The sequence below is a fragment of the Miscanthus floridulus genome, chromosome 8, assembly GCF_019320115.1.
Source record: "Miscanthus floridulus cultivar M001 chromosome 8, ASM1932011v1, whole genome shotgun sequence".
Lineage (NCBI taxonomy): Eukaryota > Viridiplantae > Streptophyta > Magnoliopsida > Poales > Poaceae > Miscanthus > Miscanthus floridulus.
This window is the reverse complement of record NC_089587.1, coordinates 48517207-48544094: the sequence shown is the minus strand read 5'-3', so window position 1 is coordinate 48544094 and position 26888 is coordinate 48517207. Positions and strand designations below refer to the sequence as shown.

Below are 26888 nucleotides of genomic sequence, written 5' to 3'. Positions count from 1 at the left end.
GATCGCCGGGCACCACAAATGAGTGAGAGAGGTGGCCAAACTGATCGTGCGTACACAGGCGCAACTGGCAGAGAAAGCAGGAAAGCTTCCTTCTCTTATAGGAGTAGCACGCACAGGAGGATCCTGTGACGGGAACTCAGTAATGTGCCAGTGTTGGCCACTCTCTCTCTGTCGACCAGTTGGAGTAGTCCTTACATGTGTTTACATCCATGATTAAGTCTAAGGGACTACAATAGGACAATTATATATAGTACTCATGTGTCATGTGTATTGACAACTTAAGGTATCGTTGTCCTTAGCTTTGCGCGACCAATAAACTCTAAGCGTCACGTAGAGTACATCCCAGTTCCCACATAATGACGGCTGAACCACCTAATCCAGTTGGCTCATACACGATTGGCCGCAAAATAAAAAACAATGAGGCTCCTCGTCAAAACACACTCTGCATAAGCAAATGGTAATGGTACTAATAACTTAGAAGTAGTGGTTGACACATTGATAAGTTTGATTATCAAACGCACAGAATACTAAAACAAACCCACAAACCTACCCTCTCAGCATCCTAATCGATGATCTCTACAGCTATGCAGTCCACGTCAATAAAGATGCTACATTATGCATCGAACCACCATATCAACCATACATATTAACAATTCTCTTTTGGAAGCACACTAGGTCGATATGATAAGGGCAGAAGCATATTCCAATAGCCAGAACACATGGCTATTCTATCACTGATTCCAAACATGAGTTCACATCAACCAACCCCCAATCCTCTAAACACAGGAGGCCCTACTGTAACATGACGATAAAGAACCGAAGCATCAAACCAACACACATAAATAACACCAGTACTTTACCTGGTAAATGGAAGAAGCTCAATTCCAACACAATCACATAAAAGAATCGAACCACAATTATTAGCAACTCTCATAGAGCAATTTACTATCATTGTCTTTACCATAAAAATCATGACTGAACGTGCTGACATCACACTAGGCTTAGAAGGGCAATGAAATGTTCGGCTTTATTATCAGACAAAGTTCGTCCAGTTCGGTTAATGAATTAACAAAATAAATCCCTAGCAAATAAATGTTGCCATCATGGATAACTCGGTAGAAAGCCTATCTGATGATTCGCTTGAGATCTCCGTACCAACTATTCAATGATCCCGAAAGCCAGGCAAGAGCACAAGCAGATTGGGGTGTCCGGATCGGTGTGGATCGCTGCATCGGCCAGGGGGTACTCTACTCAGCTGTAGACAGATGAAGTACAGAGCCCGAGGAAATGCATGAGGGAGGCGGCGGTGGATCAGCTAGGGTAGAAGCGTGAGGTGGGCCAATCGCCGACGAGGCCCTGGGAGCTGAGCAACAAGCACTGGGTGGATGGGTGCTCCAGAAGGGAATTAAGTCGCAATCACTAGGCTACCCTTAGTTATAATTTAATTAGTCTGTTTAAGATAAGAGGAGAAAATTTTCGTCAAGTGGAACCGGTAGTTCCTCCCAAGCACCGTAAAACATCTCATAGAAACATAGCAAAGTTTGTTTGAATTTTGGCAGGGAACTTTTTTCAGACGAGACTATAATTTACAGCTGCCTCTAGAAATAGATTTTCACTACTACAGAAATTGGAGTGTGTTGACGCTGGAAGGTCCTCCGGATCACACACTATAGCAAGGGCTAGCACATACGGTGGTTGCAATCAACCCTCAACGCAGCAAGAACGCAGCGAGATCAACTAAACTGATTTAGAGACCAGTTAGGCCGATGTTGAACCCGTTCTTCGCTTGGATAGACTCCCGAACTTCTCTCGGGAAGACCCGTCGGGGAGGAGCACGTGGAGGTTTCCCTAGAAGCGATATCCGTCATAAATAACCTTTTTATGATGAGTTAGTGACAAAAATCTGTTTGTCAAAAACGGAGCATCATATTTGTTCTGTTGTGACGAACTTGAGCTATGGGTCGTAAGAGTGGCTTCATCCATGTCAAAAAATGACTATCACAACTCTTTTGGCATGAGTGCAGTGGCAGGGGGTAGACATGCAGGTGGATGCTATGTGACACCTCTGGTGTTACGAGCTTACTTACCACCGCGATTTAGGCCTAAGTAAAATTTTCGAAACGAGTTTCTTGGATTTTTTTTATTTAAAACGTACTCGATGTGATAAGTGAATCCGATGACCCAGTTTTGGGGACCCGAATAAACGTCCAAGTTAAATTACTCAGTGCGTAGAGATATTTAGGAATGTCGAACGACAATTCTAGCGAACAGTTTGTTCTGTTAGATTAAGCATGAAAAGCAACTTTTATAAATAGAATAAATTTCATTAATAAATAGAACCCGAATATATATATACTCACAGGTTTATTTTGATAAGCACGAACTGACGAGGAAGAGAGCGCAGCAGCTTCATTTATTTTTTCGACGTACAGCGTACTCGTTGCATGGCAATTATTCACCATCTCGTCTCCCGTCGTGGCGCGACAGTGCAAAGTCTCCTCATCCATCACTCCCTATTTGTCTCGTCGGTTGTTGCCATTTTTCACGCTGCAGCACGTGGTTTTGTCCCTACCACACCGTGTCCTCTCTCTGCCGTGCACCGTCAAATAACCACTGCCTCCGTCGTTCTACTGCCCTGCCCTGTCCGCCCCTGTCTCCGCTTGCTCTGCCGAGCTGAGCATCCGCCAGGGTTGTGGCCGCGTGTAACGCATGCGCGAGCGTGGGTTTGTCTGGCCTGGCTGCGCCGGCTGCCTGCTCGTTGCGTCACCTCGCCTGAACGTGGTTTTGTCCCACATCACGCCTATGAAAGTGATGATGAACCGCACGGCTCCTCGCTCTCTCTCTCTCACGCGTCTACCTTTCGTGTCTCCGTTGCTTGTTGTGTCTGCCTTGGTTGTCTACCCTGCGTTCGCGTACGATGTCCTTGCGTTGCCTTTTCCTTTCTTTTCTTCTCTGCTGCCGAAGGGGGTCACAGCTCTAGTCCGCCGTAGCCGCCCCTTTCCACCTTCGCGAGCATGCGCAAGCACTCTGCACTGGTGCCCCCCCCCTTCGTCCCAGCGTCGAGCGCTCCCACGCTGCTGCCCGCGCTGCCCCACACCACGTACCCGCAGCAGCCCGCAGTGCCCCGCCGTCACCGGTTTCCCTCGTGTGCACGTGTGAAGCCCATGGCCGCACTGGACCAAGCCCCTCGCACGCCTCCCTTTAGCCGTCGTTCTCCTCTTCCTCTGTGCGCCGCGTCCACGCCAGGGCCATCCATGCCGGTGCCGGTTTTTCCCGTGTGTGTGCCCTCGGTCGTGCGCCTGGTCCTGTGTTGCCGTGCCCTCCTCCCCGTGTGCCCGCAGCACCTTGCCGCCCCTCCTGCGTCGTCTGCGTCGGAGCTGTCGTAGTCGTTTCCACCGTCGCCCCGCGGTCGTCCGCCTTCCTGGCATCGCCTAGTCGGGGGCGCGCCAGGTCTACCTAGTGCCAAAGGGGGGCCTACCCTCGCCAGTTGTCGCGCAACTCCACCTTACCGCGCAGTCCCACTGCATCACCGGAGCCGTAGCTGCCCGCCTAGTTGGAGCCGCCGCAGTTGGCGTGCCCACCGCCACGGCTCACGCGGACGGGCTACCGGGGGGCCGACTTGGGTCTTGCCATGACCAGCCCGAGGCCGCGTGGGTCCTCGGGCAGCTCGCCGGCGGATTCCCGTGCACCTCCCGCCGCCGCCGTGACCTCCCGGCCGGGATTGGTCGCCGGCCAGAGCTCCTCTGCTCCAGGCTCTGTTTTGTGAAGGTGAGAAGGTGAGGAAACACAAATAGTATTCTTCATCGGGTTCATTTCGCAAAAGCGCTAGACTCATAAGTTTACAATTAAAGGCTTAGTTGATTTAGAGGAAGTTTAAGGGTTTTCCTGCAAGTTAGCCACTGCCTGGGCCTCTGGCCGCGCTTGCCCGCGCGCTGGGCCGGTTTGTGTCTACGCGCTGGGCTACACCCACCGCACTTGGGCCGCTCGCGCCCGTGTGTGCGCCCTGCCTGGTGGGCCGCCAGCCTTCGCTGGGCCGACCTGTCGCCGTAGGCCACGATGGGGTTGCTGGGCTACGTCTGCCTGCCTCATGGGACGTCCGCGCCACTGCCGGCGCCTAGGTCGGACTGGCGCCGCCAGCGCTGGGCCACGTGTCCATGCTGTGCCGGGCTGCCCGCGCCGTTGCCATGGGCCGCTGGGCCGTTTTGGGCATCCGCTGGCCCCTCTAATTTCTAAGCGATTGCCAAATTAGTTTCGGAAATAAACTTGTAAAATTCGTAGAAAATCATAGAAAAATCATAAAAAATGCCAAACTAGTTTTGTTAGTCTCCTAAAATCCTGATCTACCTATTAGTATATTTTGTTCACATAGTTTGATAATATTCTTGGAAGCTATATAATTAATTTATGGTATTTAATATGGTAAAAAGATAACTTGTAGGAATTGTTGTGATCAATTGGTAATATTATTGAATCTGAAATTTATACACTAGGCTTCTAGCAATATTAGGTACTCACTGTAATTTTTGTAGCTTTAGAATAATTAGTTTGCTAAATAGATAATGATGTCCTATTTCAAATACTGATTAAATCAATAGAATGAAATAAAGAAACCACTTGGATTTATATAACTAAAATAATTGTTGAGAAATAATGCCTGATTCAACAACATGAATATGTGGCCTAAGTATGACCATCGTTAGAACTAGCTCGTTAACTTAAGAGGCGTAAATCGTATTTTACGAGTCACAATTGCAGTCGATTAATTACGTATTTGCATTGCATCGCATTGCATATCATATAGGTACGATGATGGATCAGTGGATCAATTGAAGGATGATTGGGAATCCAAAGATGGTGTAATGGTATTCTCTCCAGGAGATGATACAATGGGCTTTCTATCCAGTTGATTGTGGATGATCTAACAATGCAGATACTAACTTTTTAATATATATCTTACCCAGGCAAGCCCCGGTGCATAACCCCTATTTTTCTGCAGTTTAAATTATATTTGTACATTGAGTTTTAAGGAGTTGAATGAAACCCGCTTGCATATATATATATTTTTATCCTATAAGTCTTACTAGTATGACAGGATCGTGTAGATTGCTATGCTACAGGACTCTGGTAGAAGTCGAGTGATGGCTGTCACTCGTGAGAGATAGGAAATATATTATTGGATTATTATCGCTTGGAATATATAAAAATGGTGGAAAGAAAAAATAGTGACCAGGTAGGGATATGGTTTGGGTATTGGTGGGTGTAAAAGGTTGTGTCGCCGTGGACGCAGGGCATAGCTTGGTTACACTGCTTTCCCTGTCTATGTCGGTTAAGGACCGGTCGTTGCATAAGCCATCGAGGCAAGTCACAGATTTATTATCCCGAGCACATACTTGTGTATGGGCACTTGGAAGACTTGTTGGTCTCTTGTCGTGGGTTCTGACTCTTTCCAGACCGACTGTCAGGATTTTGTTTTGGTGAAGAAGGTCCTTGCACCGCACTGAGTCTGGGATTCAGGGGCGGAGGCTTGGAGTCCCAGTTTGAACGAGGACCTAGGACCCCATGACAGGGGGGTGATGGGTTGGTCCTGCCTGTGCCTTGGGTACAAGTGGGGCATGTATTTTCGGGGTACCCAGCTGGGGACATTGATTCACGAATCGCCGCCGAGTCGGTACGGCTTGTCTTATGCCTAGCACCGTAGTAAGAACTAAAAGATGAAAGATGGAATGGAAAAAGAAAATCTAATTGCTTACCACCTTCTTGAAAGCAGCACAGGTGCTTACATAGAATGGTTAGTTAATAAATCAATGCGGCTATTAATAAAAATCGAATATAAGGATGCACGTTTAGTAATGCTTCCTGCAAATGCAATAAACCCACAAGCCAGATAGCCTTGCATATCCTTGGAGTCTTCTCTTTTCTGCTGTCAGGTAAGTCTTGCTGAGTACAATTGAGTACTCAGGGTTTTATTCCCCCTGCTGTAGGTGACATGTGGATGCTAGAGCTAACCCTTGTGTGTGGATTTCTCCTGGTCTGCTCAGAGAGGATTTTCTTTATGTTGTGATCATAGTTTTTATTTATAACTCGCATCAAATGTTTTTATAAACAGAAGTTTTTATAATCTGTTGTCATAGTTCATTTATCAATGCTTCATCATTTCATGAATATGTATTTATTTTCGCTGTAATTCTAATCACATGTTTATATTCCGCTGTTAAATTAAATTGTTCATAACTCTGATAATATGATTATATTCTGTTGTTATAATAATAAATATTATACTCTGGTATTGTATTAAAAGTGATGTAAGAAATGGTTAAGAATGATGTAAGCTTTATTCTCTCATTTATGATTCTGATGGTAAAAATGTGGATTTTCGGGTTCTCCCCTGAGGTGTGCCCGACGGAGCTACGTAATTTGGTGTCTTCCCTTGAGTGGTTAGTGTCTAATGGAAGACGAGCACTCTTGGGTGGCATTAGATTAGGCGGTTCTACCACATGCTATGGCTCGTTGTATTCGAGATGCTTCCACGTGTAGATGTTATCGCCAGTTATATTGGAGATGCGTGGGTCACGTGTCACCTTCTTATTGGACAACGTGGCCCTCTCTTGTTCTTGCATGTTTCAAGTTCTTAATGGACCACGTGTTGTGTCCATGTGTCACTTTTAATTGGACCATGTGTTATATTTTTATTATTCGTCCACTGACATGATCGGGATATCCCACGTGTCTATTTCTTCTTTGACCACACGTCGCGATGTTCTATGCCTGCGTGTTAGTTTTTTAGTGGACTACATGTAGCACCCTAAACTACCCATGTGTCTTCTTTTAATTTGGCCACGTGGCTCAACTGGTTTCTACCACCTCTTGGATTTGTATTGGCCCCATGTGTCATGTTTTGGCTCTTCCACGTGTCATGCAATGATTTGTCCACGTGTCAAATTTTTATTTAACCACATGGCCTGTGCTGGTTAATTATAGAACTAGTGGTAAAGATGATTTTTCACTGCTAGTTGGGTAAGAAACCAACGCTAGAAAACCAGCCTCAGATATATATTAGGAGACCAAAACCCTAGCCACCCTAATTCACTCCTCTCTCACCAGCCGCTCCCTCCCTTGCTCCCTCTTCGTCTGCCACCTAACACCACACTCTCCTCTCCTTCACTGCCCCTCACTATCCCTCTTCCTCCCTACCTCCCTCCCACTCCCTCATAGAGCTCAAGGTGGCGCAGGTGGCCCCCTCCCTCCCCACACGATGCTCATGGTGAAGGCTCGCTAGTGTTGGGCGAGAGCACGAGCGACGACTAGGTTTCACTCCCCTCCCAGTGGTCCTGGCCTAGATCTACATGAGGGCATCGTGGTGACCAAACCTTCCCCCTCCAAGCAGCCTTGACACAGATTAGCGTGAGAGGGCTAGTAGGCGAACCTCTTCCACCTCTCGGCGGCATCAGTCTAGGTCTGCGTGACGCGAACACGGGCAATAGCAACGCATGCAGTAGCGGCACTGGCAAGGTTTGCATGGGCGCATAGGTGACAGTGACATGTGCACGAGCAGCGGTGGTCTGATGTTTTTATAGTTTTGGAAAAATTCCAAATTACTCCCTCCATGTTCAGCATATGTCAAGACAACCCCCTAAAATAACTTTTGGTTCAATTTACTCCCTCTAACAATTTAAGTTGGTCTAGTTTACACCTTAAAATGTTTTTCCTTTTTGTTTATCTATATACAAATTGAATCTTAGTTTCGAATTTTGTGAGGTGATAGAGAACATCATATTTTGTGTTAGAAAATATATTATGAATTTTTCATGATTATGTTTTGTACTATAGTATATATCTCTAGTGTTAATTTATTATTAAATTTCCTAAGCTATCAAAATACTAGCAAAATTAAGATATACTTTTCTAACATAACTTATGGTGTGTTCCATCACGTCAGAAAGTTTCATATTAAAACATAACTTACATGCACTACTAGAGACGTCCTCTTTGCCGAGGGCTTCTGGGTTTACCGAGGGCTAGATCTCGGGCACTCGGCAAAAGGGGTCTTTGCCGAGGGCCAGCCCCAGGAGCCCTCGGCAAAGCTAGGCCCTCGACAAAGAAGCCTTTGCCGAGGGTCTGGCCCTCGGCAAACAAACGGCCCTCGACAAAATAAATCTTTGCCGAGGACCTAGCCCTCGGTAAATTGGCCCTCGGCAAATATGACCAGATGGGTCACGGTGGCCATTGGCATCAGTCTTTGCCGAGTGCGCGCCGTCAGGCACTCGGCAAAGATTTTTTATTTTTTTTAAATATTCTTTGCCGAGGGCCATTGGCCAGGCCCTCGGCAAAGACCCCCTTTGCCGAGGGCCAGGCTAGACCCTCGGCAAAGAGTTTTTTTTTGGTTTTTTGAACCCAGTTTTTTTGTGGTGCTATAATACATTATTTAAATATCAATTTTAAAATTTGGACCAAATTTGACTTTTTTTAATATATTTCCCTAATTTATTTCTTTTCGTTGATTTTTTTTGAATATTTCAAATATGAACTGCAGGTGGATGGAATAATGCAATTTAGTGATTTGAAAAATGTTATTCATGGTATTTGGTGTATGTTGAGTCCCTATCCACGAACTCGCATCAAATTTCGGGCATCTTCTTCACGTAACATGATGAGGAACTTGTCGGAAAAGTGTTTTTAAATTATATAAAATCCATACGAAGTCTAAAAATCATGAAACCTGTTGAGGTGTCATGTTATCGCATGTGTAGGCTATGGTAAAAATTTGAGAAGGTTTCGAGCAAGTTGTGACATCGGATGCCTAAAATTTGAGAAGGTTTCGAGCATGTGTAGGTTGTGGTAAAAATCATGATCACAACTTGCTCCACATGAAATGTCTGGGTTTTAGGCATCCGACGTCACAACTTGCTCGAAACCTTCTCAAATTTTTACCATAGCCTACACATGCGATAACATGACACCTCAACAAGTTTCATGATTTTCGAACTTTGTGTGGATTTTATATAATTTAAAAACACTTTTCCGATAAGTTCCTCGTCATGTTACGTGAAGAAGATGCCCAAAATTTGATGCGAGTTCGTGGATAGGGACTCAACATACACCAAATACTATGAATAACATTTTTCGAATCACTAAATTGCATTATTTCATCCACCTGCAGTTCAAATTTGAAATATTCGAAAAAATCAACGAAAAGAAATAAATTAGGGAAATATATCAAAAAAAGTCAAATTTGGCCCAAATTTTAAAATTGAGATTTAAATAATGTATTATAGCACCACAAAAAACTGGGTTCAAAAAACCAAAAAAACTCTTTGCCTAGGGTCTAGCCTGGCCCTCGGCAAGGGGTCTTTGCCGAGGGCCTAGCCAATGGCCCTCGGCAAAGAATATTTAAAAAAAATAAAAAAATATTTGCCGAGGGCCCTGGATCCGGGCCCTCGACAAAGGACCCAACCCTAAATCGGCCAGCAACCCAAATTCCCCGCTCATAGACCCAAAAAAAATCTTTGCCAAGGGCCTAGCCTGGCCCTCGGCAAAGGGGGTCTTTGCCGAGGGCCTGGCCAATGGTCCTCGGCAAAGAATATTTAAAAAAAATAAAAAATCTTTATCGAGGGCCCTGGATCTGGGCCCTTAGCAAAGGGCCTAACCGTAAATCGGCCAGCGGCCCAAATTCCCCACCCACCAAACACCGGCTGCTTGACGCCGCTGCTACGCGCCTCGCCGCTGCCCCGCGCCCCGTAGCCACGCGCGGCCCGCCGCTGCTTCGCGCCCCGCGCGGCCCGCCATAGCGCGTCCGGCCACCCCATGCGCTCCACCGCCCACCATCGCGCTGCCCCGCGCGCCCCACTGCAGCATGCCCGGCTGCCCCGCGAGCCCCGCCGCCCCACCACCGCCTCACCCCATGTGGCCCACCGCCACTGCGTGCCCCGCTGCCCCGCACCCGGCCACCACCGCCACCCCACGCGCCCCTGACCCCCGGCTGCCAGAGGAGGAGGGAGGAGGAGCAGGCCACCGGAGGAGCCCCACCCCATCGCTCGCCTCAACCCGCTGGAGGTGCCCCACCCCAGCCACGCCGCCCACCCACGCCCACCGGCCGGCCCGCCCCGAGGAGGAGGAGAACCTCCACGCCATCCGTTGGCCACCGAAGAAGGAGGAGGACCCTGCGCCACCCGCCAACCCCATCCACGCTGTCCGCCGTGCCCGCCCCCATTCTGAGCAGAAGGTGGGAGAAAGGGAGGAAGAGGAAAAGGGGAACATGAGAAGAGAGGAGGCCGAGAAGAGAGGAGGAGGAGGTGCCCCACCTCAGCCCCTTGACACCGCCCCGGCCACGACCCTTGCCCCGTCTGCGGCCTCTGACGTCCCTCCGACGTCCAGGTATGCCCTTCCCTCGCTTCATGGTGTACAATGTTGGTGAAGGAGGAGGTCTAGGTGGTGGTGTGCAATGGTGGAGGTGTAGGTGGAGGTGGAGGTGGAGAAGGAGGGTAGTGTGTTCATTGAGGTGGTGGTGGTGTGGTCGTTGTGGTGGATGTGGTGATGTGGTCGTTGTGGTGGATGTGGTGGTGTGGTCATGGTCATTGTGGTGATGTGGTGTGGTCGTGGTCGTGGTGGGGGTGGTAGTGTGGTGGTTGTGGTGGTGGTGGTGTGGTCATGGTGGTGGAGGTTGTGGTGGTGGTGGTGTGGTCGTGGTCGTGGTGGTGGTGGTAGTGTGGTGGTTCTAGTGGTGGTGGTGTGGTCGTGGTGGTGGAGGTGGTGGTGTGTTGGTGGTGGATTAATATATATCTGGCTATCGGCCATCGTGTCATATTTGTTCCCTTGATATGTGGTTGTCGGCCATCGTGCCGGTTTTTTCTTGCAGGTTTTGAAAACCTCCCCGTACAGGGGAGGTTCTGCCGAAATTTTCAACTTATAGTATTGTGTTTCTTCTTTTGTAGAGAAGAGCACATCAGAGGGGACTCGGCGACCCCGATCCTCTTCGTCGGCGTTGCGGGTCTGCCTGCACAACATCGCCTCGTCACTGCCCCAACTCGCCATTGCCCCGCTAGCCTGACTCCACCACCACCCTAGGTATAAATAAGCCCTCCTCCCGTATCATTGTCTTAGATCGCTAACCCAGTTAGGCGTCTCTCGTTTGAAAGAGATACGGTCGTAGGTATGCGGATCTTTGCATATCTACGACCGTATCTGTTTCGGATTGTCCACATTTTTTGGATAGCCCGCGGATGCGTAGATGGGTTAGTTTCCATGGTCTGCTCTGGTCCGAGACCAGTTTCGGCAGCTCTTTCCTATTGTTCTCCGGATACACACTCTCCCTAGTAGGATGTGTATCAGGAGAACAGCAGGGAGGTGCTGCCGAAATTCTGTCTCAGAGAGGAGCGGATCCTAGAAACTGACCTCATCTATGCATCCGTGGGTGGGATTAGGACCTATCCTCACCTATTAGACATTAGGAACACCGCGTAGATGCAATTGATGGTCACAATACTCTGTGATGTAAATGTTAAAGGATGGAGGACCGTTAGTGGATGTACACGGGCTGGAGAAGCAGCAGTGACTATGACTATGAATGGGTGAAGGGGACAGATCATTTCTTGAAACATGCATTTGGCCTAGGAGCAGAAGGACATTCTCTAGTTTGGTGTCCCTGTAGCAAATGTGACAACATGAGAAAGGTAGATGAGAAGACCATGGGTAGACATCTTGTGTTCAATGGTTATACGCCTGGCTACCAGCAGTGGATCTACCATGGTGAAGCAGATCATATAAGAGCGGAGGTGGTGAGAGCACGCCTCGAGGCTTTTGATGATGGTGCTAGGGTAGCAGACATGCTAGATGATGCCCACCAAGCTCACTTCGCTGAACGACGTGAGAAGGAGGAGATGGAGGAATCCACAAAGGACTTCTACAAAATGTTGCACTCGGCACAGAAACCCCTTCATGAGTGTACAACGATTTCTCAGCTAGATGCGGTTGGATGCGTAATGGGGTTGAAGGCCGAGTTAAACCTGAGTCAAGAAGGCTTCGATAAGATGTTGGCCGTGTTTGGCACCATGCTACCAGAGAAGCACACTTTGCCAATGAACTTGTACGAGGCAGAGAAACTCCTTTGTATGCTTAAGATGCTATATGACAAGATACATGTTTGTCCAAAGGGGTGCGTCCTATTTAGGAAAGAACACAAGGATGCAAATTACTGTTTGAAGTGTAAATCCTCTAGGTACCTGGAGGTAGACTCTGGTGATGGTCAGAAAAAGCAGCTTCCAATCCCCGCGAGAGTGCTACGGCACCTTTCTTTCCTACCGAGGATCCAACGGCTATTCATGATCGAGGAATCCGCGAAACAGATGACATGGCACAAAGATGGCAAATGGTACAATCCTGGGAAGATGGTACATCCGTCTGATGCTGAAGCATGGACGTACTTCAATGACAAACATCATGACAAAGCAGCTGAGTCCTGTAATGTACATGCCGCGCTGGCAACAGATGGGTTCAATCCTTATGGAATGATGGCTGCCCCATACACATGCTGGCCCATTTTTGTTATCCCCCTCAATCTCCCTCCCGGCATCTCCTTTTAATGGCATAATGTATTCTTGTCGTTGATAATTCCTAGACACCCGGGGAGTAATATGGGTGTGTTCATAGAGCCTATGATTGATGAATTGATCCACACTTGGGAGAAGGGGGTATGGACATACGACCGAGCTACAAAGACAAGCTTCAAAATGCACGTTTGGTACCACTACTCCCTGCATGACTTCCTAGCGTATGGGTTATTTGCCACCTGGTGTGTTCATAGGAAGTTCCCATGCCCAATATGCAAGGAAGCTGTGAGGTTCATTTGGTTGAAGAAGGGTGGTAAGTATTTATCGTTTGACCAGCATCGTTAGTTCCTCCCTCTAGAGCATGAATTCAGAGAAGACATCAAGAGCTTTACGAAAGGTGTCAAAGTGACAGACCCTAAACCGCACTTGAGGACTAGTGCCGAGGTTTGTGCTCAGATAGATGCTCTCGTGCCCAATGAAGAAGGTGGTTTTGTGGGATATGGTGTGGAACATATGTGGACTCATAAGTCTGGCTTGACGAGGCTCCCCTATTTCGATGACCTTCTTCTGCCACATAATTTTGATGTAATGCACACTGAAAAGAATATCGCCGAGGCACTTTGGGGAACTCTCATGGACACTGACAAGTCTAAGGACAACGTTAAGGCTAGAGTGGACCTAGCAATGTTGTGCGATAGACCAAATCAAGCGATGCAGCCTCCTAGTGGACGAAACAAGAACTAGAAAAGGCCTAAGGTCAATTTCGTCTTGCTAATCAATCAAAGGAGGGAAGTACTAAAATGGATCTAGACGTTAATGTTCCCAGATGGATATGCAATGAATCTTAGTAGGGGAGTGAACTTAGGCACTCTACGAGTCAACGGGATGAAGAGTCATGACTACCACATATGGATTCAGCGGCTTCTTCCGGCGATGGTCCGAGGCTATGTCCCTGAGCATGTTTGGCTAGTCCTGGTAGAGTTGAGCTTTTTCTTTCGCCAGCTTTGTGCCAAGGAGATATCTCGGACCATCGCTCAGGACTTGGAAAAAGCGGCACCTATGTTGCTCTATAAGCTAGAGAAGATCTTTCCACCCGGCTTCTTCTTGCCGATGCAACATCTGATTGTGCACCTCCCATTCGAGGCACGTTTGGGGGGGCCCATGCAGGCCCGTTGGTGCTATCCAATCGAGAGATGTCTAAAGACTCTTCACAAAAAATGTACAAATAAAGCCAGAATTGTGGCTTCCATTGCAGAGGCATGCCTTCGGGAGGAGGTGGCAAACTTCACAACGCAATACTACAAGCCGAACCTTCCTAGCAATCATAATCCACTCCCTCGTTACAATGCTGGCGAAAATGAATCGACCCTCAGCCTTTTCCAAGGCCAACTCGACAGCGCAAGTGGATCAACCCTGAAGCTATTAGGAAATGAAGAGTGGCACAGTATCATGCTATATGTGTTGAATAACCTTACCGAGGTGCAGCCGTTCATCAAGTAAGTTCTCAACGAACTTGTTTCAATACGCCATCACTATTCTACATCCAACCCCATTGATTCTTGTTTGGACAGGGAATTTGTTCGTGAATTCTGGCATCAATCAAGGGATCCTACCTCGCATGAACAAGACACCCTTGTTTCGTGGGGTGCGGGAGCGGGGAGGCCTGATTTTATTTCTTGGTTCAAACAAAAGGTAATGTCCAATTTAGCTCATACATTCGATCATCCAAGGTGATCGTACGTTTGATTAATATAACGATCTATCATGCTTCACCTTGCAGGCCCAAACCGGTTCGTCCATGAGTGACAAGTTGAAACAGGTTGCAAACGGCGGTGACATTAGGGTGAAGTCATTTACTGGCTATGACATGAACGGATATCGCTTCCACACAACAAGTTACGAGCAGATTCGGCCCAAACAAAAAACCACAAATAGCGGAGTTTGTACGCCCGACACTAATGGCCTCGACTATCATGGTAGAGTTGAGGAAATCTATGAACTCTCATTTCATGGAGACAAACCTCTTAAACCTATCATGTTCAAATGCCACTGGTTTAATCCTCGGTCAACGAGACGAACCCCTCATCTTGGGCTAGTCGAGATTTGAGAAGATTCCATCTATCCTAGAAAAGATGTCTATATTGTGGCTCAACAGGCCATGCAGGTGTATTATATTCGATACACCAACCAAGACAAAGAGGATCTTAAGGGTTGGGCTATTATGCACCAGGTATCTCCACACGGTAAACTACCTGCCCCAAACGATGATGATTACAACTTCAACGCAAACACATATGATGGACAGTTCTATCAAGAAGATGGGCTACCAAGCACATTTGAGATAGTCTTACCCAAAGCAATCGAAATGGAAGTAGACAACGAAATGGTTGATGGCAAGGTCGATGGAGATGTGGTGGTAAATGCCAAGGACATGGCAATGCTTGAGCGATTACTTCTAGGCAATGACTACGATGACAACATAGAACCTTCGGATAGTGTTGCCCATTTGGACAATTTTGATAGTGATGATGAGACCTATGATCCCAATCATGAAGATTATTCCTAATACATGTAATACTATGTTTTTTTAATTTGTGTTTTGTTTATATATTTTGAATCTATTTCTAATATATGTACTAATTAGTCTTGTTTATTCTTTGTGATTGCAGGTGATTGAACAAAGATGGCGAGCAGACGTCCACGCCATGACACGCCCTCGGTTTACAGGAGAGACTGCCCTCTCCTTCGAGGTGAGGGGTCATCGTCCGGGGCAGCGTCCGTAGGAGGTGACGAGAGGAGGACCAGGGGCAGCAGCCGCAGGAGGCAACGGTCTCCTCCCTCGCCACGTGACGAGGTGCTGGAGGAGGAGCATGTGACGGCCATGGCCACATCCTCGTCGGAGGACGAGAGGGGTCAGCAGATGGGCGAGGGAGGCGAGGCGCTTGAGGGTGAGGGAGGCGAGGGTCTCAAGGGCGACAGAGGGGGTACCGCTACCCGGACTCCCTATGAGCAAGGTCCCGTGAGCCTCCCTCCAGTTCTGCTTCCTCACAACCACCTAGTGATTCGGCCTATGGCAAAGAGGTAAGTAACTATAGATGTTATCACAACTACTTCATAAGATATGTTGGAAATCATAAGAGAAACTGATAAATTTTCTTAATCACTTGTGCAGGGCCTGGTTGGTTTTGTCAGGTACTTCAGCATGCACCCCCACGAGCATCCTTGGTGTTTTGTGCAGGAAATGGTACCCCGGCATTGTGCAACTGTCCGAAGAGCCGGTGGTGCGGGAGCCGGCCTCCAACTGGGACAGGTACGCACTGGTCACGGATGACACGTACTGCAACAAGCAGGAGCGGGTATTGGCAGAGTTTTGGGTAAGTTTCTCTCGCACAACATTGCTTAATACATCTCATTCATTGGTTAAATGTTTTATTGAAATAATGAATGGATACATCGGTTTTGTATGCAGAAAATTTTCAAGGCCGAAGAAGGACTTGAGGCCTAGGCGGATCGGGCGGCTGCCGCAGCTTGTAGGAAGTACGTCACCGAGATGCACCACCATGGGCGCGTCTAAGCCCACATAGACTACTATAGGTCGGTACTTAAGCAGTCCCTCCCCAAGCCTCAAGCAAGACTGATTACGCTGACCCGGGACCAGTACCTTGAGGTAGGCGAATAACATTCATAATGATTCATTTTGATATTAAGTAGGTTCAATTTCATCTTCTTATATGTCAAATACTCGATGACTTGTAGGTGATTCCTTGGTGGTGCCGATCGTATCCTGAGTGCTGGGCCATGATCGTGGACAAGTAGTTATCACAGGACTTTGTTGGCACGCACGAGAGGCAGCGGGAACAGCGTCTGATGAGGCAAGGTCCAACTCACCATCAAGGTAGCCGTAGCCTCCCCGGATACAAACAAGCATACGTAAGTGATTTCTTTCATTTATTTTGATGCTCAATTCTGCTTGATTCCTCACCATCTTCCCATCTTTCTCGTAGGAGGCTGCACACCCGGGTGGGGAGGTCTTGGAGTTCTCTGCGTGGGCTATGTCCCACATGGGCAGGGCGTCGTCCTCTGTCACCTTCGACCAGGCTGCCCCGCCCCAGGTGTACTCCGACCTGAACGTATACACTAAAGTCCAAGAGTACACGTCCTTGGTAAGGGAGATCTATGGGGAAGATTACAATATGCGCACTGAGCCCATTGATGCAGAGACGATCATGAGGCTCGGAGGAGGCAAGAAGCACGGGCGGTTGTGGATTGCCGACGGCGCCATCGACTCCACCACTGTTCCCTCCCTCGATGCTATCCGAGCACGGAGCACAAGCTCTAGCCAGCCCATACGCTCACGGCCTTCTCCAGCACTGTAGTAGGTCCAGGCACTCCAGGTAATTCCTGTTTTACTTGTCGTACGTTGATATTTACACACTTAAATTAGATTTGCATTACTGATACATTGGAGTGAAATATTGCAGGTCGAGCTACAAGAAACAAAAAGGCAAAGTCAAGAGCAGAACGTGGAACTGACCGCACAGCTGCAGGCCCAGCAGGTCGCGTTCGAGGCTGCGCAGAAGCAGGTGGCGGAGATGATGGTGATCATGCAAAGTCTTGGGCAAGCATCGGGTGTACCTGTGCAGTTTTCAGCTCCTCCACCTTCTACTCCTGCAGCTACTCCTATAAGTATGAAAGTTCACTTTTCGCTTGTGCTTTGCATGTATGTCGGCCTTCGTGCCGTTGTGGATGTCGGCGTTCGTGCCGTTGTGGATGTCGGCATTCATGCCGTTGTTTCTTGCAGGTTTTGGAAACCTCCCCGTGCAGGGGAGGTGCTGCCAAAATTTTCAATTGAGTCTAATCTTTTTGTATTCCTAGATTACTAGATGCAATCTGTAAGTTCCAAAACTATTTTCTCGGATTACTCACACATGCAATCTCTGCTCCTTTGTGCAGCCTCCGTCTGTGGGTTCCAATCAATTTGGTAGTGCATCACCGGGTGATCCCGCTTTTCCTTCACCACCGTCTCATAGGCTACCTTGATGAGGACTAGTGCTATGCGATGTGGTTGGACTTTATTGTAATATTTGTGGTTTATGGTTCTGACTTGTGCTTGGATTTCATGAACTTGTCGTAATAAACATGTGAATGATGATGAACATGTGACTTGTCGTTGTAATATATTGTGATTTATGGTTCACAATTATGGTTGTGATATATTGTGAGAAAATGGGTTCTGTGTGATATATATATGTGATGGTTGATATATATATGTATATATATGAAATGCTTGTGTCGATGGAATGCAAAAAACAAAAAAAAATTTAAATTTCTGCCTCTTTGCCGAGGGCAATGACCAAGGCCCTCGGCAAAGAAGGGTCCTTTGCCGAGGGCCGTCCCATTGCCCTCGGCAAAGATTTTTTTAAAAAAAATAAAATTTCTGCAACATTTCTTTGCCGAGGGCCATGGTTGGAGGCCCTCGGCAAAGACTTTTTTAAAAAAAAATAAAATTTCTTTGCCGAGGGCCTGCGTGGAAGCCCTCGGCAAAGATTTTTCAAAAAAAAAGAATAATTCTTTGCCGAGGGCCGTCCCATTGCCCTCGGCAAAGATTTTTTGGAAAAATTCTGCACATTTCTTTGCCGAGGGCCATGGTTGGAGGCCCTCGGCAAAGATTTTTCAAAAAAAAAGAATAATTCTTTGCCGAGGGCCCCCGGAGACGGCCCTCGGCAAAGACTCCGTCCCAGGCGCCGGCGCCGTGACGGCTGCTTTTCTTTGCCGAGTGCCGCTCCAGCCCTCGACAAAGGCTTTGCCAAGTGTCCGATAAAGGACCCTCGGCAAAGACCCTCTTTGCCGACTCAAAATTCCCTGAGAGCTCTTTGCCGAGGGCCGCCCTCGGTAAAGCCTTTGCCGAGGATTAATGGGCCTTTGCCAAGGGCCTCAGGCCCTCGGCAAAGAGGCCGTCTCCAGTAGTGATGTGGAGAAGCAGAAACAACAAATCCCGCTAAGGGGTAAAGTAGACCAGCTAAAATAGTTGGAGGGAGTAAATTGAACCAAATGTTAGTTTAAGGGGTTATATGAACATAGACCAAAGGTGGAGGGAGTAATTTAGACTTTTTCCTTTAGTTTTTAATTCATTTTTACCGTCGGTGATGAAGCTCCACGTCACTGCTGAAACACAAAACTGGCGGTGGTGATGGGGATTTATGAGCCATCGATGATGAGATCTCTGTGGTAGTGGTACTATCAGTGTAGATATCTTATGCTTAGTCAAAATGTATGAAAAAAATTATCTAAAACAATAAGTTACATAATTTATTTGACATCAAGTATTAATATAATTTAAAGTCAGTTATTAATATAATTGTTACTCCGTATGTTGTTTTATGGAACCTTTTCAGTTCTAGTATAATTTAGAAATAAAAAAAACGAAAAAGCACGGCAGCTTTATTTTCAGATAGGGAAGGACACATCACGACAGGACAGCCATCATTTTTCCACTATCATAACATAACCATACAGCGCATAGTTACTAACATATAACCGTATAATTGTAAAGTATAAACCCTAGACTTCGTGTATACTGGTTTCACTTCTTTCTTCCAAGAAGCCGATGGCGAAATTCCCCAAGAGCCCATATAGGGTACAGGTTGCGGTAGTTTCCGTAATTGAAGTACATAGAACTATTGAAGCACCCAACGTGTTCCTGCAATCAAAGGTCATGCAGTAGCAAGCAAGTCAGCGCTTGTTTAGCGCAGCTCTAGGTTCAGATTTATCTATAGTGTGCAGACTAAATTTAAAGTGGCTTAAATATTTGTACTTAGTCTAAATCATAAACTATATTTTTTCTAAACAGCTCTAGATCTAAGATTCCTTGGAGCTGGAGCTCAATGAATCATGACCCATGTGGAGTTAAACTATCAGTCTAACGTACACTACTACCTTTAGATCTATCAGAGCTGGTTCCTAAACCCCCATCACAACCGGTTTTCGAACTCGACAGTGATTACTTGACGGTGATGGCATGGGCATCACAGCCGATTGGAAACCAGCGGTGATTAGGATTTCTAGAAATCCCCAAAAAGGGCAAAAATTAGCAAAAAAATTGTTTTAATCTCAGGAAGCCCCCACTAGCTAGTCGGTCGCACGTCACAAGTCACGTGATTTTTCATGCACTACGCGGTGCTAGAAACCTGACACCTTTGTCCTAGCATATAGCTCATGTAACCACTCCACCCCTAAGTCAGCTGTGTCTATATAACATATCAATTTCCCTAGTATTCATTGTCCATGATGTTAAAATGAATATTTAGGACCCTAAACGACTTCAGATGAAAAAGTCATAAACTATAAATTTGTTGTTCTAATCAAGATCTACAACTTTGATTTTGGTTGTTTGGCCAAGGTTGTTTAACAAATTTGAATTTTAAATCATCAGAATTTCAGCCATACTTTTGGGACCTTAAATGATTTCAAATGAAAAACTCAACTACAAAGTTGTAGTTCTTATTGAGATCTACAACATTGGTTTTGGTCAATTTTCCATTCGAGGTCATTTAAAAATTTTGATTTTCAAAATTTTAGAACTTCATATACAAATTTGAGACCATAAATGATTTATAATGAAAAAAGTTATCAACTACAAAACTATATACCTTATCGAGATCTACAATTTTTCTTTTTGGTCGCTTTCCTTCTGAGGTCGTTTGTACAATTCAAAAAAAATGAATTTCAAAATTTGAGCGCTTGAAACAGAATTCTAGGACTGTAAATGATTTAAAATGAAAAGTGATCCACTACAAAGTTGTAGATCTCTTCATGATCTACAACTTTTATATAAAGTTTGTTTTCATCCTAGTTTATTTGAAAAAGTTATGAATTTATTGTGCTGTAGCATGGTTATCACCGTCATATCATACAACAAGCTGGCGGTGAAAGAGGCATTTGGATAGGTCTGAATGTAGAAGTGGTATACTTGTACTGCATCGCCAAGGAGTTCAGGATCACATAGAGGGCCTATTTGACCTATGCCTCTGCTCACCAAGCCGCAACGCGGGCGACGCCAAAACTACGGCACTCGATTTGTTCGCCAAACATTTGGCAGGTTGTGGTGCAAAAATTAAACCACGCTGTTGAAGTCGTGGCACGGGCCATGGCACACCGCAAGTGTAGCGCAAACCAAACAGCTACCCCAAGTTAGGCATAAGAGTTGTTGCGCGGTTTGGCAACTTGCGGTAGCAAACCAAACAGGACTTCAATTTAAGTAAATTGTTGCAAAACACAATTTATTTAGGGCCAGAACAAGAACTATCCATCCCAAATGCAATAGGCCTATGCTCCGAGATGTAGCCTGATGTAATAGAAACAATCTGCCCTGTGTTCTAAAATGAATCCTTTATACCTATGTATTGTTGTCCTTTAATTTGATGCTATAGAATTACTAGTGAACTTATAAAGGATGACCATAGATATAATTTCCCCATAGGTCCTGTTTGGATCCTATGAATTGAAACTAATATCTAGAAAGTGCTTCACATTTTATTATTACATTACTTTTCGCTTCCTCTCAATTCCTGGGAACCAAATAGGGGGCCATAGTTTTTGTTGTTGTTATGCAATGGAACTTAGCTAACTCTATTGCCATGCTCCAAAGGGTAAATATTGAGATGTAAAAAGTGCATAAAGAACCACATGGTCTTTGTAAAATACACAAGTATATACATTTAACAACCCCCAAGTGTCATGGGTTCGTAACCGCGGTGTGCATTGTGGTTGTCCATCGAAAGTCGATGTCGACACAAAATTTTCGTCTTTGTGCCGAGGACACACGCAGCAAGCTGGAAGGGTCCGCTCGATGGAGCAGATCCGCCTAGCTTCAGCGCAAGGGTGGCCGATCCTGCGCAATCCTCCCGAGACGTGCCAATCAATTTGACCCTGCAATTGACAAGGAAAGAAAGCTCATCAGTAATTAAGGGCGGAACGTGCCGATGTTGCCAGATAGTCCCGAATATGCGGCACTGAGAGTCGATATGAGAGGAGATCGATTAAATAGTCGATCCCAGCATATTCGCAAGAATGAATCGGTTAAAGCTCATGGGGTTGTATAAGAAGAATCGGTTATCATTCAGGATAAATGTTATTTAAGCAGATATTAATCAATGGCAATAAGATATCAATGATGATCGGTTTGTACTGAGCCAATGATTATAACTAACCGAACTCCTTTTTATATAAAGAAACAATTCAACATCACTTAACCATTTAATAAAGATAAATCTAATGAACATATTAGATCTCATCTATCGCCATGACCAGTGGGGCATGAGGCAGAATCATGCAGGCCGTAGAAACAACAATAGACTCGACGACCCTAACTCATTACTAATATCAGTGGGGCATGAGGCAGAATCATGCAGGCCGTAATACAATAACAAGATCATGGGGCTAACATATCTTTCAACTTATCTCTACTTCAACGATCTCGTAATGCGAACTGTTCGTGAAAGCACTCGATATCGGCTAAACAGCTGATTCTGGCATAGTGCACAGTTAAGGTCATGCCTTCTCAGAAACAGGTCTACCAACTAACGATCCCCACTCCACGGTGCCAACAGTGGGGTGAGAGGCAGAATCCCACATGCCGTGATGAAGGGCCATGGAACGGTTCTCGTTAACTAATAGATCTACTCAAGATCGGACATGCCTTAACCGCACGCTATGCACGATCAAGATTGATGTAAAATAGCCGATAAAAACATAACTCATCGCTTAAGATATAGATTAGATCAGTTTTAGATTAGCAAACGATGAGTTAAATAAGATGTAAGGCTGATCTAGATCAATCTCAATCTGGTAGAGTGATATTGCTGTAATTAGATAAACAATGAAAGCAATAAGCAATACCGGTAACTTAATGAATCTACCAGAGACTGCCATGCTAAGGTAGAGCCGATAACTTGACCTTGATCTAATTCAAGCAGTGGGGTGTGAGGCAGAATCACACAGGCCATACTTGAGTTAGACAAGAGTTGATAACTAGCCTATACCAGAATCGCTGTGGAGTCGACCGGATCGATGCAGCCATACGAACATAGGTATAAACCATGATGGTACTTATAGACAAGCAGTGGAGGTCGACCGGATCGATGCACCTGTACTTGCTGAAGAACTCGCCGAGATCTACTCTACTCCTACTCCTAAGGGGTGGCCAAAGCCAAAAAAAGTAATTGACTTTGTATTTGATTGGTTGATCTCTTTACAATAGCCGGGGTTTGATATTTATACCCGGAGTCTAAACACGAACCTTACTCGAGTATGATTCAATACAATCTTTGGCATAATGAAAAAATTTCTAATTTAAGATAACTTGGACTCTAATCTTTCTCTTTTTGTAGAGTCTTGCATGTCTCGTCCCAACACCGATCATAACCTCTATCGTCATCTGTTGGCGCTATCTGAAGAAAGCCAACACTACTACAAAATGTTTATCCGCGGTGGCCATTTTTGGTTTCCCGCGGCGGGCAAACCGGTCCACCACTACCGCGAAGTCATGGTAAATCATGGCCTTCTTGCAGCGGGCTGCTTTGCCCACCGTGTTTAATTGATTTACCATGGCGGGCACCTAAGGAAGCCCGCCACGGTAAATCATTTGGAAAAAACAAAAAAAAGAAGAAAAGCCCACACGGGCTTAGATCTGGGCCGCACTGGACCTAGATCTTGCCATCGATGTTGATCCACCGTAGCTCCAGCCCGGTCGTGCCACCGTCAGATCCGCCGTCGGTGCCTCCGCCCGGACCGCCCCCGCTTGGATCCACCCGATGTAGAAGAGGAAGGAGGCGCTCGCGGTAGATCAGGCCTCCTAGGCCACGCCACTGCCAGATCCACCGCCGAGGCCTCCACCGGGGCCACCTCTGCCTGGATCTGCCCACCGGCACCTGGATCTGCCCGGTGGAGAAGGGGAAGGAGGAGCTTGCGGCGGATCCGGCCTCCCTAGCCATGCCACCGCTGGAGCCACCGCCGAGACCTCTGGCAGGGCTGCCGTCGCCTAGATCTACCCAGCGGAGATGGGGAAGGAGGGGCTCGCGGCGGATCCGGCCTCCCCGGTCGCGCCACCACCGGATCCACCACCGGGGCCTCCGCCAGGGCCACCGTCGCCTGGATCTGCCTGGTGGAGAAGGGGAAGGAGGGGCTCGTAGCAGATCCAGCCTCCCCGGCCATGCCACCGCCGGACCCGTGGCCGTCCACGCCTTGATCCGTGGCCGGCGCCCTCGATCCATGCCTAGATCCGCGTCCGTCCACACCGGCGCCCTCGCCTGGATCCGCGGCCATGATGCCGCGCCACCGCGTGCCTCGAGCCGCCGTCCACCACCTGTTGAGGGAGGAGGAGAGGGAGGTGGAGGGCCACCGATTGAGGGAGGGCAAGGAGGAGAGGAAGGGAGGAAGAGGGACGCCGTGCCTCGTGCGAGAGGACCGAGAGGAGTGGTGGCTACCGCCGGTTGAGGGAGGAGAGGATTGGAGGAGAGGGAGAGAGTGGCTACCGGTTGAGGGAGGAGTGGTGGAGAGAGAGAGAGGTGGAGTGAAAACCCTAAAACCCCTGTATATATAAGCCCGATAAATCAGAATTGGATACGGGCCTCGTTGGTGTGCCTATTGGGCCGTGGCCTTTTCCGTGGCGGGTCTTATAATGTGTCCGCCACGGAAAATTGATTTACCGTGGCGGGCACCTTAAGACGGCCACCACGGTTAATAGGGTATTTTCTATGGCGGGCATCTTAATATGCCCGCCACGGTAAATCGTTTTACTATGGCGGGCAAAAAATGCCCGCTGCGAAAAATAAAAAGTGCCCGCCGCGGTAAATCGTGGGATTTACCGCGACGGACAAAAATAGGAGCCCGCCACGGAGACCTTCGGGACGACGCTGCGTAGATTGAATTTTGTAGTAGTGCAATTCTGGTGCGTCCGAATCAACTAGCTCCGATCTTCATGCAGCCGATTCCTTGATGATATGATTTTTGGGAGCTTCCAAATCCTTGCAACTCTTCTTCCAAATTCTAGTGTAAACACATGTCCCCCAATTTTGGAATAAAAGTAATTTTATTCAAAATTATCACGTCTTCATCTTTGATGGGCCTGCAGTCACGGGTAGAGAATCTTGATCTGGGGTCTACTATTTGTCGCTGCCTATGTCATCTCATAAGCCCATGCTTCACAACTTTTATAAGAGCATCATTGCTTCATGGGCATTTTGATTCATCCTTCCAGACCGGCTATAAAATGCCTATCCGCTCCCGGTGAGAGCAGCTTAATGATTCAGCTATGTTTCTCTTCTACCTACCTTCTCGAGCTCTGACTTCACCGGACCCTCCATGGTCCATCTTTTTGCTATGAAGGTCTTGAGTGGCTAGAAGAATTCTTGTGTATAGGGTGATTGTGTCACTCATTCTAGCGCCTTGTCGAGCAAGAGAATCAGTTATTGCGGCTAGAAGAAGTCTTGTGATACCACCTGAGTCTTCTCTCCATGCTCGCAAAGCTGTTCTAGTGTTTGCAAGGGCTAAAATGTGTGGACACCTTCCCCTTGTTTGCTTCATCAAATGCCCACTAGGAGAGCCACATGCTTTTTTTCCATAGTTCCCGATCACCAAGAAACTAGTTAGGAGTCTGCCAAGCGGGCGGCCTTTCCCCTTCTCCTGGTATAATTCCATTATCCAGCCAATGTGACCTGGTTCATGATGACCTTCGGCCTTGTGGGGGCCTGGACTCCCTTCAATCCAAAGAAGTCTTGGTGGGTTGATTTCTGGTTAATGTAAATTCTTCGTATCCATCCCACGACGTTTTGTAATCTAGGGAAGCAATAAGTCCGAATATGTTATCTCTTCGTTATCTCTCCCCTGAAAGTCCGGAGTGCCGATCCACTTCCGTATCTATTTTCAATTTTCATACTCTTGGCGAAATCATCCCCTCGCCTCCTCAGGCTATATATGTGGGCCACGGCTAGGGCTCGGAAAACTACCCATCTCGCCTCAAACCTTCTACGTCTTTAGCATAGTTCCTGCTCTTCTATAGGTTCAAGATCATGGAGAATAGCAAGAGGCCTGATGAGGAAGTTCTTAATGGGTCCGCATCATTGCGCCAGCGTCTTCATCGCCAGGAAGGTGCTACTCGGGATGTCTCCACCGCCCCAGAGCATAGGGTCGACCTGGTTCAATCTTCGAGAATGTCTTCAACACTGATTTGTCGCCAGCTTCCCAGTTGTCCGAGGACGCAGATCAATAATGACGATCTAATCGCTTCCATTGATCGGACTGATCAAAGTTTAACCAACTGTCTTTCCCTCGCAGAGTCGGCTCTAGCCATGATTCAAATCTGATCGTCCTCCAAGGCCGATCTGAGGGAACAGATGGCTAGGGCTGAAGCCAGAATCACAGGTAAGACGGCTACCACAATCTCCTTCGCTTTTTCTTAACTTTGCCTTCAAGATCCTCGGATCAACCCTTTCTTTGAATTTTTTCAGATCTAACTGCTCAGTTGGAAAGCCTTCGATCAGCCACAGATCACGTGGCGGGATTTGTCAATGCCAGGGGTGCCGTTCTGGTAGTCCATTTGCATGACATTCCAAACCACATCAGGGAGATTGCTCTCCATGGTGTTTTCCATGGTGCTTCTACAGCGTTGGCTACTGCACAAGCCCGCTCTGGTCACAATCTTCAGCTTCTTCCTCATGGTTTCCCGGATGTAGTGCCTCCCAAGGATCATGAGCGTTTGATTGAGGAATTCTGTAGCGCCACCAACTCTGTAGCTTTCAATACTTTGGGCGATGATGTAGTGAGCAAATTGTTTTTTGGCCCGTAGCTTGTAATAGGTGATTTTTAGCAAACAATTCCCTTGTCTTGAATGATCTTCCTTTGTCTCGTATTTCATTTTATACGTATCACTTCATCCATGTTTGCTTTCCTCCTATAGGCGATACGCATCGTACCAGCTTCTATTCTTTTGGGTTTATTTTTTGTACTAGAGGCGATACCTTTCTGATATCGGCTATTAGAGCTGTAGACCGAACAAATTAGCTACTTAAGTGTTAATCCAAACGCTGGGATAATATTTCTTTAGATATTTCCTATTGATTGCTCAGCTGAACTCTTCCTCTCCTCCTAGTGTCTCCAAAATATAAGCATTACCGGGCGCACAATGTTTGATCTGATAAGGCCCTTCCCAATTGGGTGACCATTTGCCGAACTTACTGTCCTTTGACCCGATCGGCAATTTCACTTTCCATACCAAATCTCCTTCAAAAAATTGCTTATTCTTGACCATTTTATTGTAATATTTTGTGACCCTCAGTTTATTGGCTTCAA

At 46.9% G+C, this 26888-nt stretch overlaps 1 protein-coding gene across 1 annotated transcript; it reads left to right on the top strand.

Moving 5' to 3' along the window:
* Window positions 1–9850: 9850 nt before the first annotated feature.
* On the top strand, window positions 9851–11061 carry LOC136469011 (predicted GPI-anchored protein 58). Its single transcript, XM_066467370.1, has 2 exons — window positions 9851–10371; window positions 10929–11061. Exons 1-2 carry the CDS (start codon window positions 9851–9853, stop codon window positions 11059–11061), a joined length of 654 nt encoding a protein of 217 aa, XP_066323467.1.
* Window positions 11062–26888: the final 15827 nt, after the last annotated feature.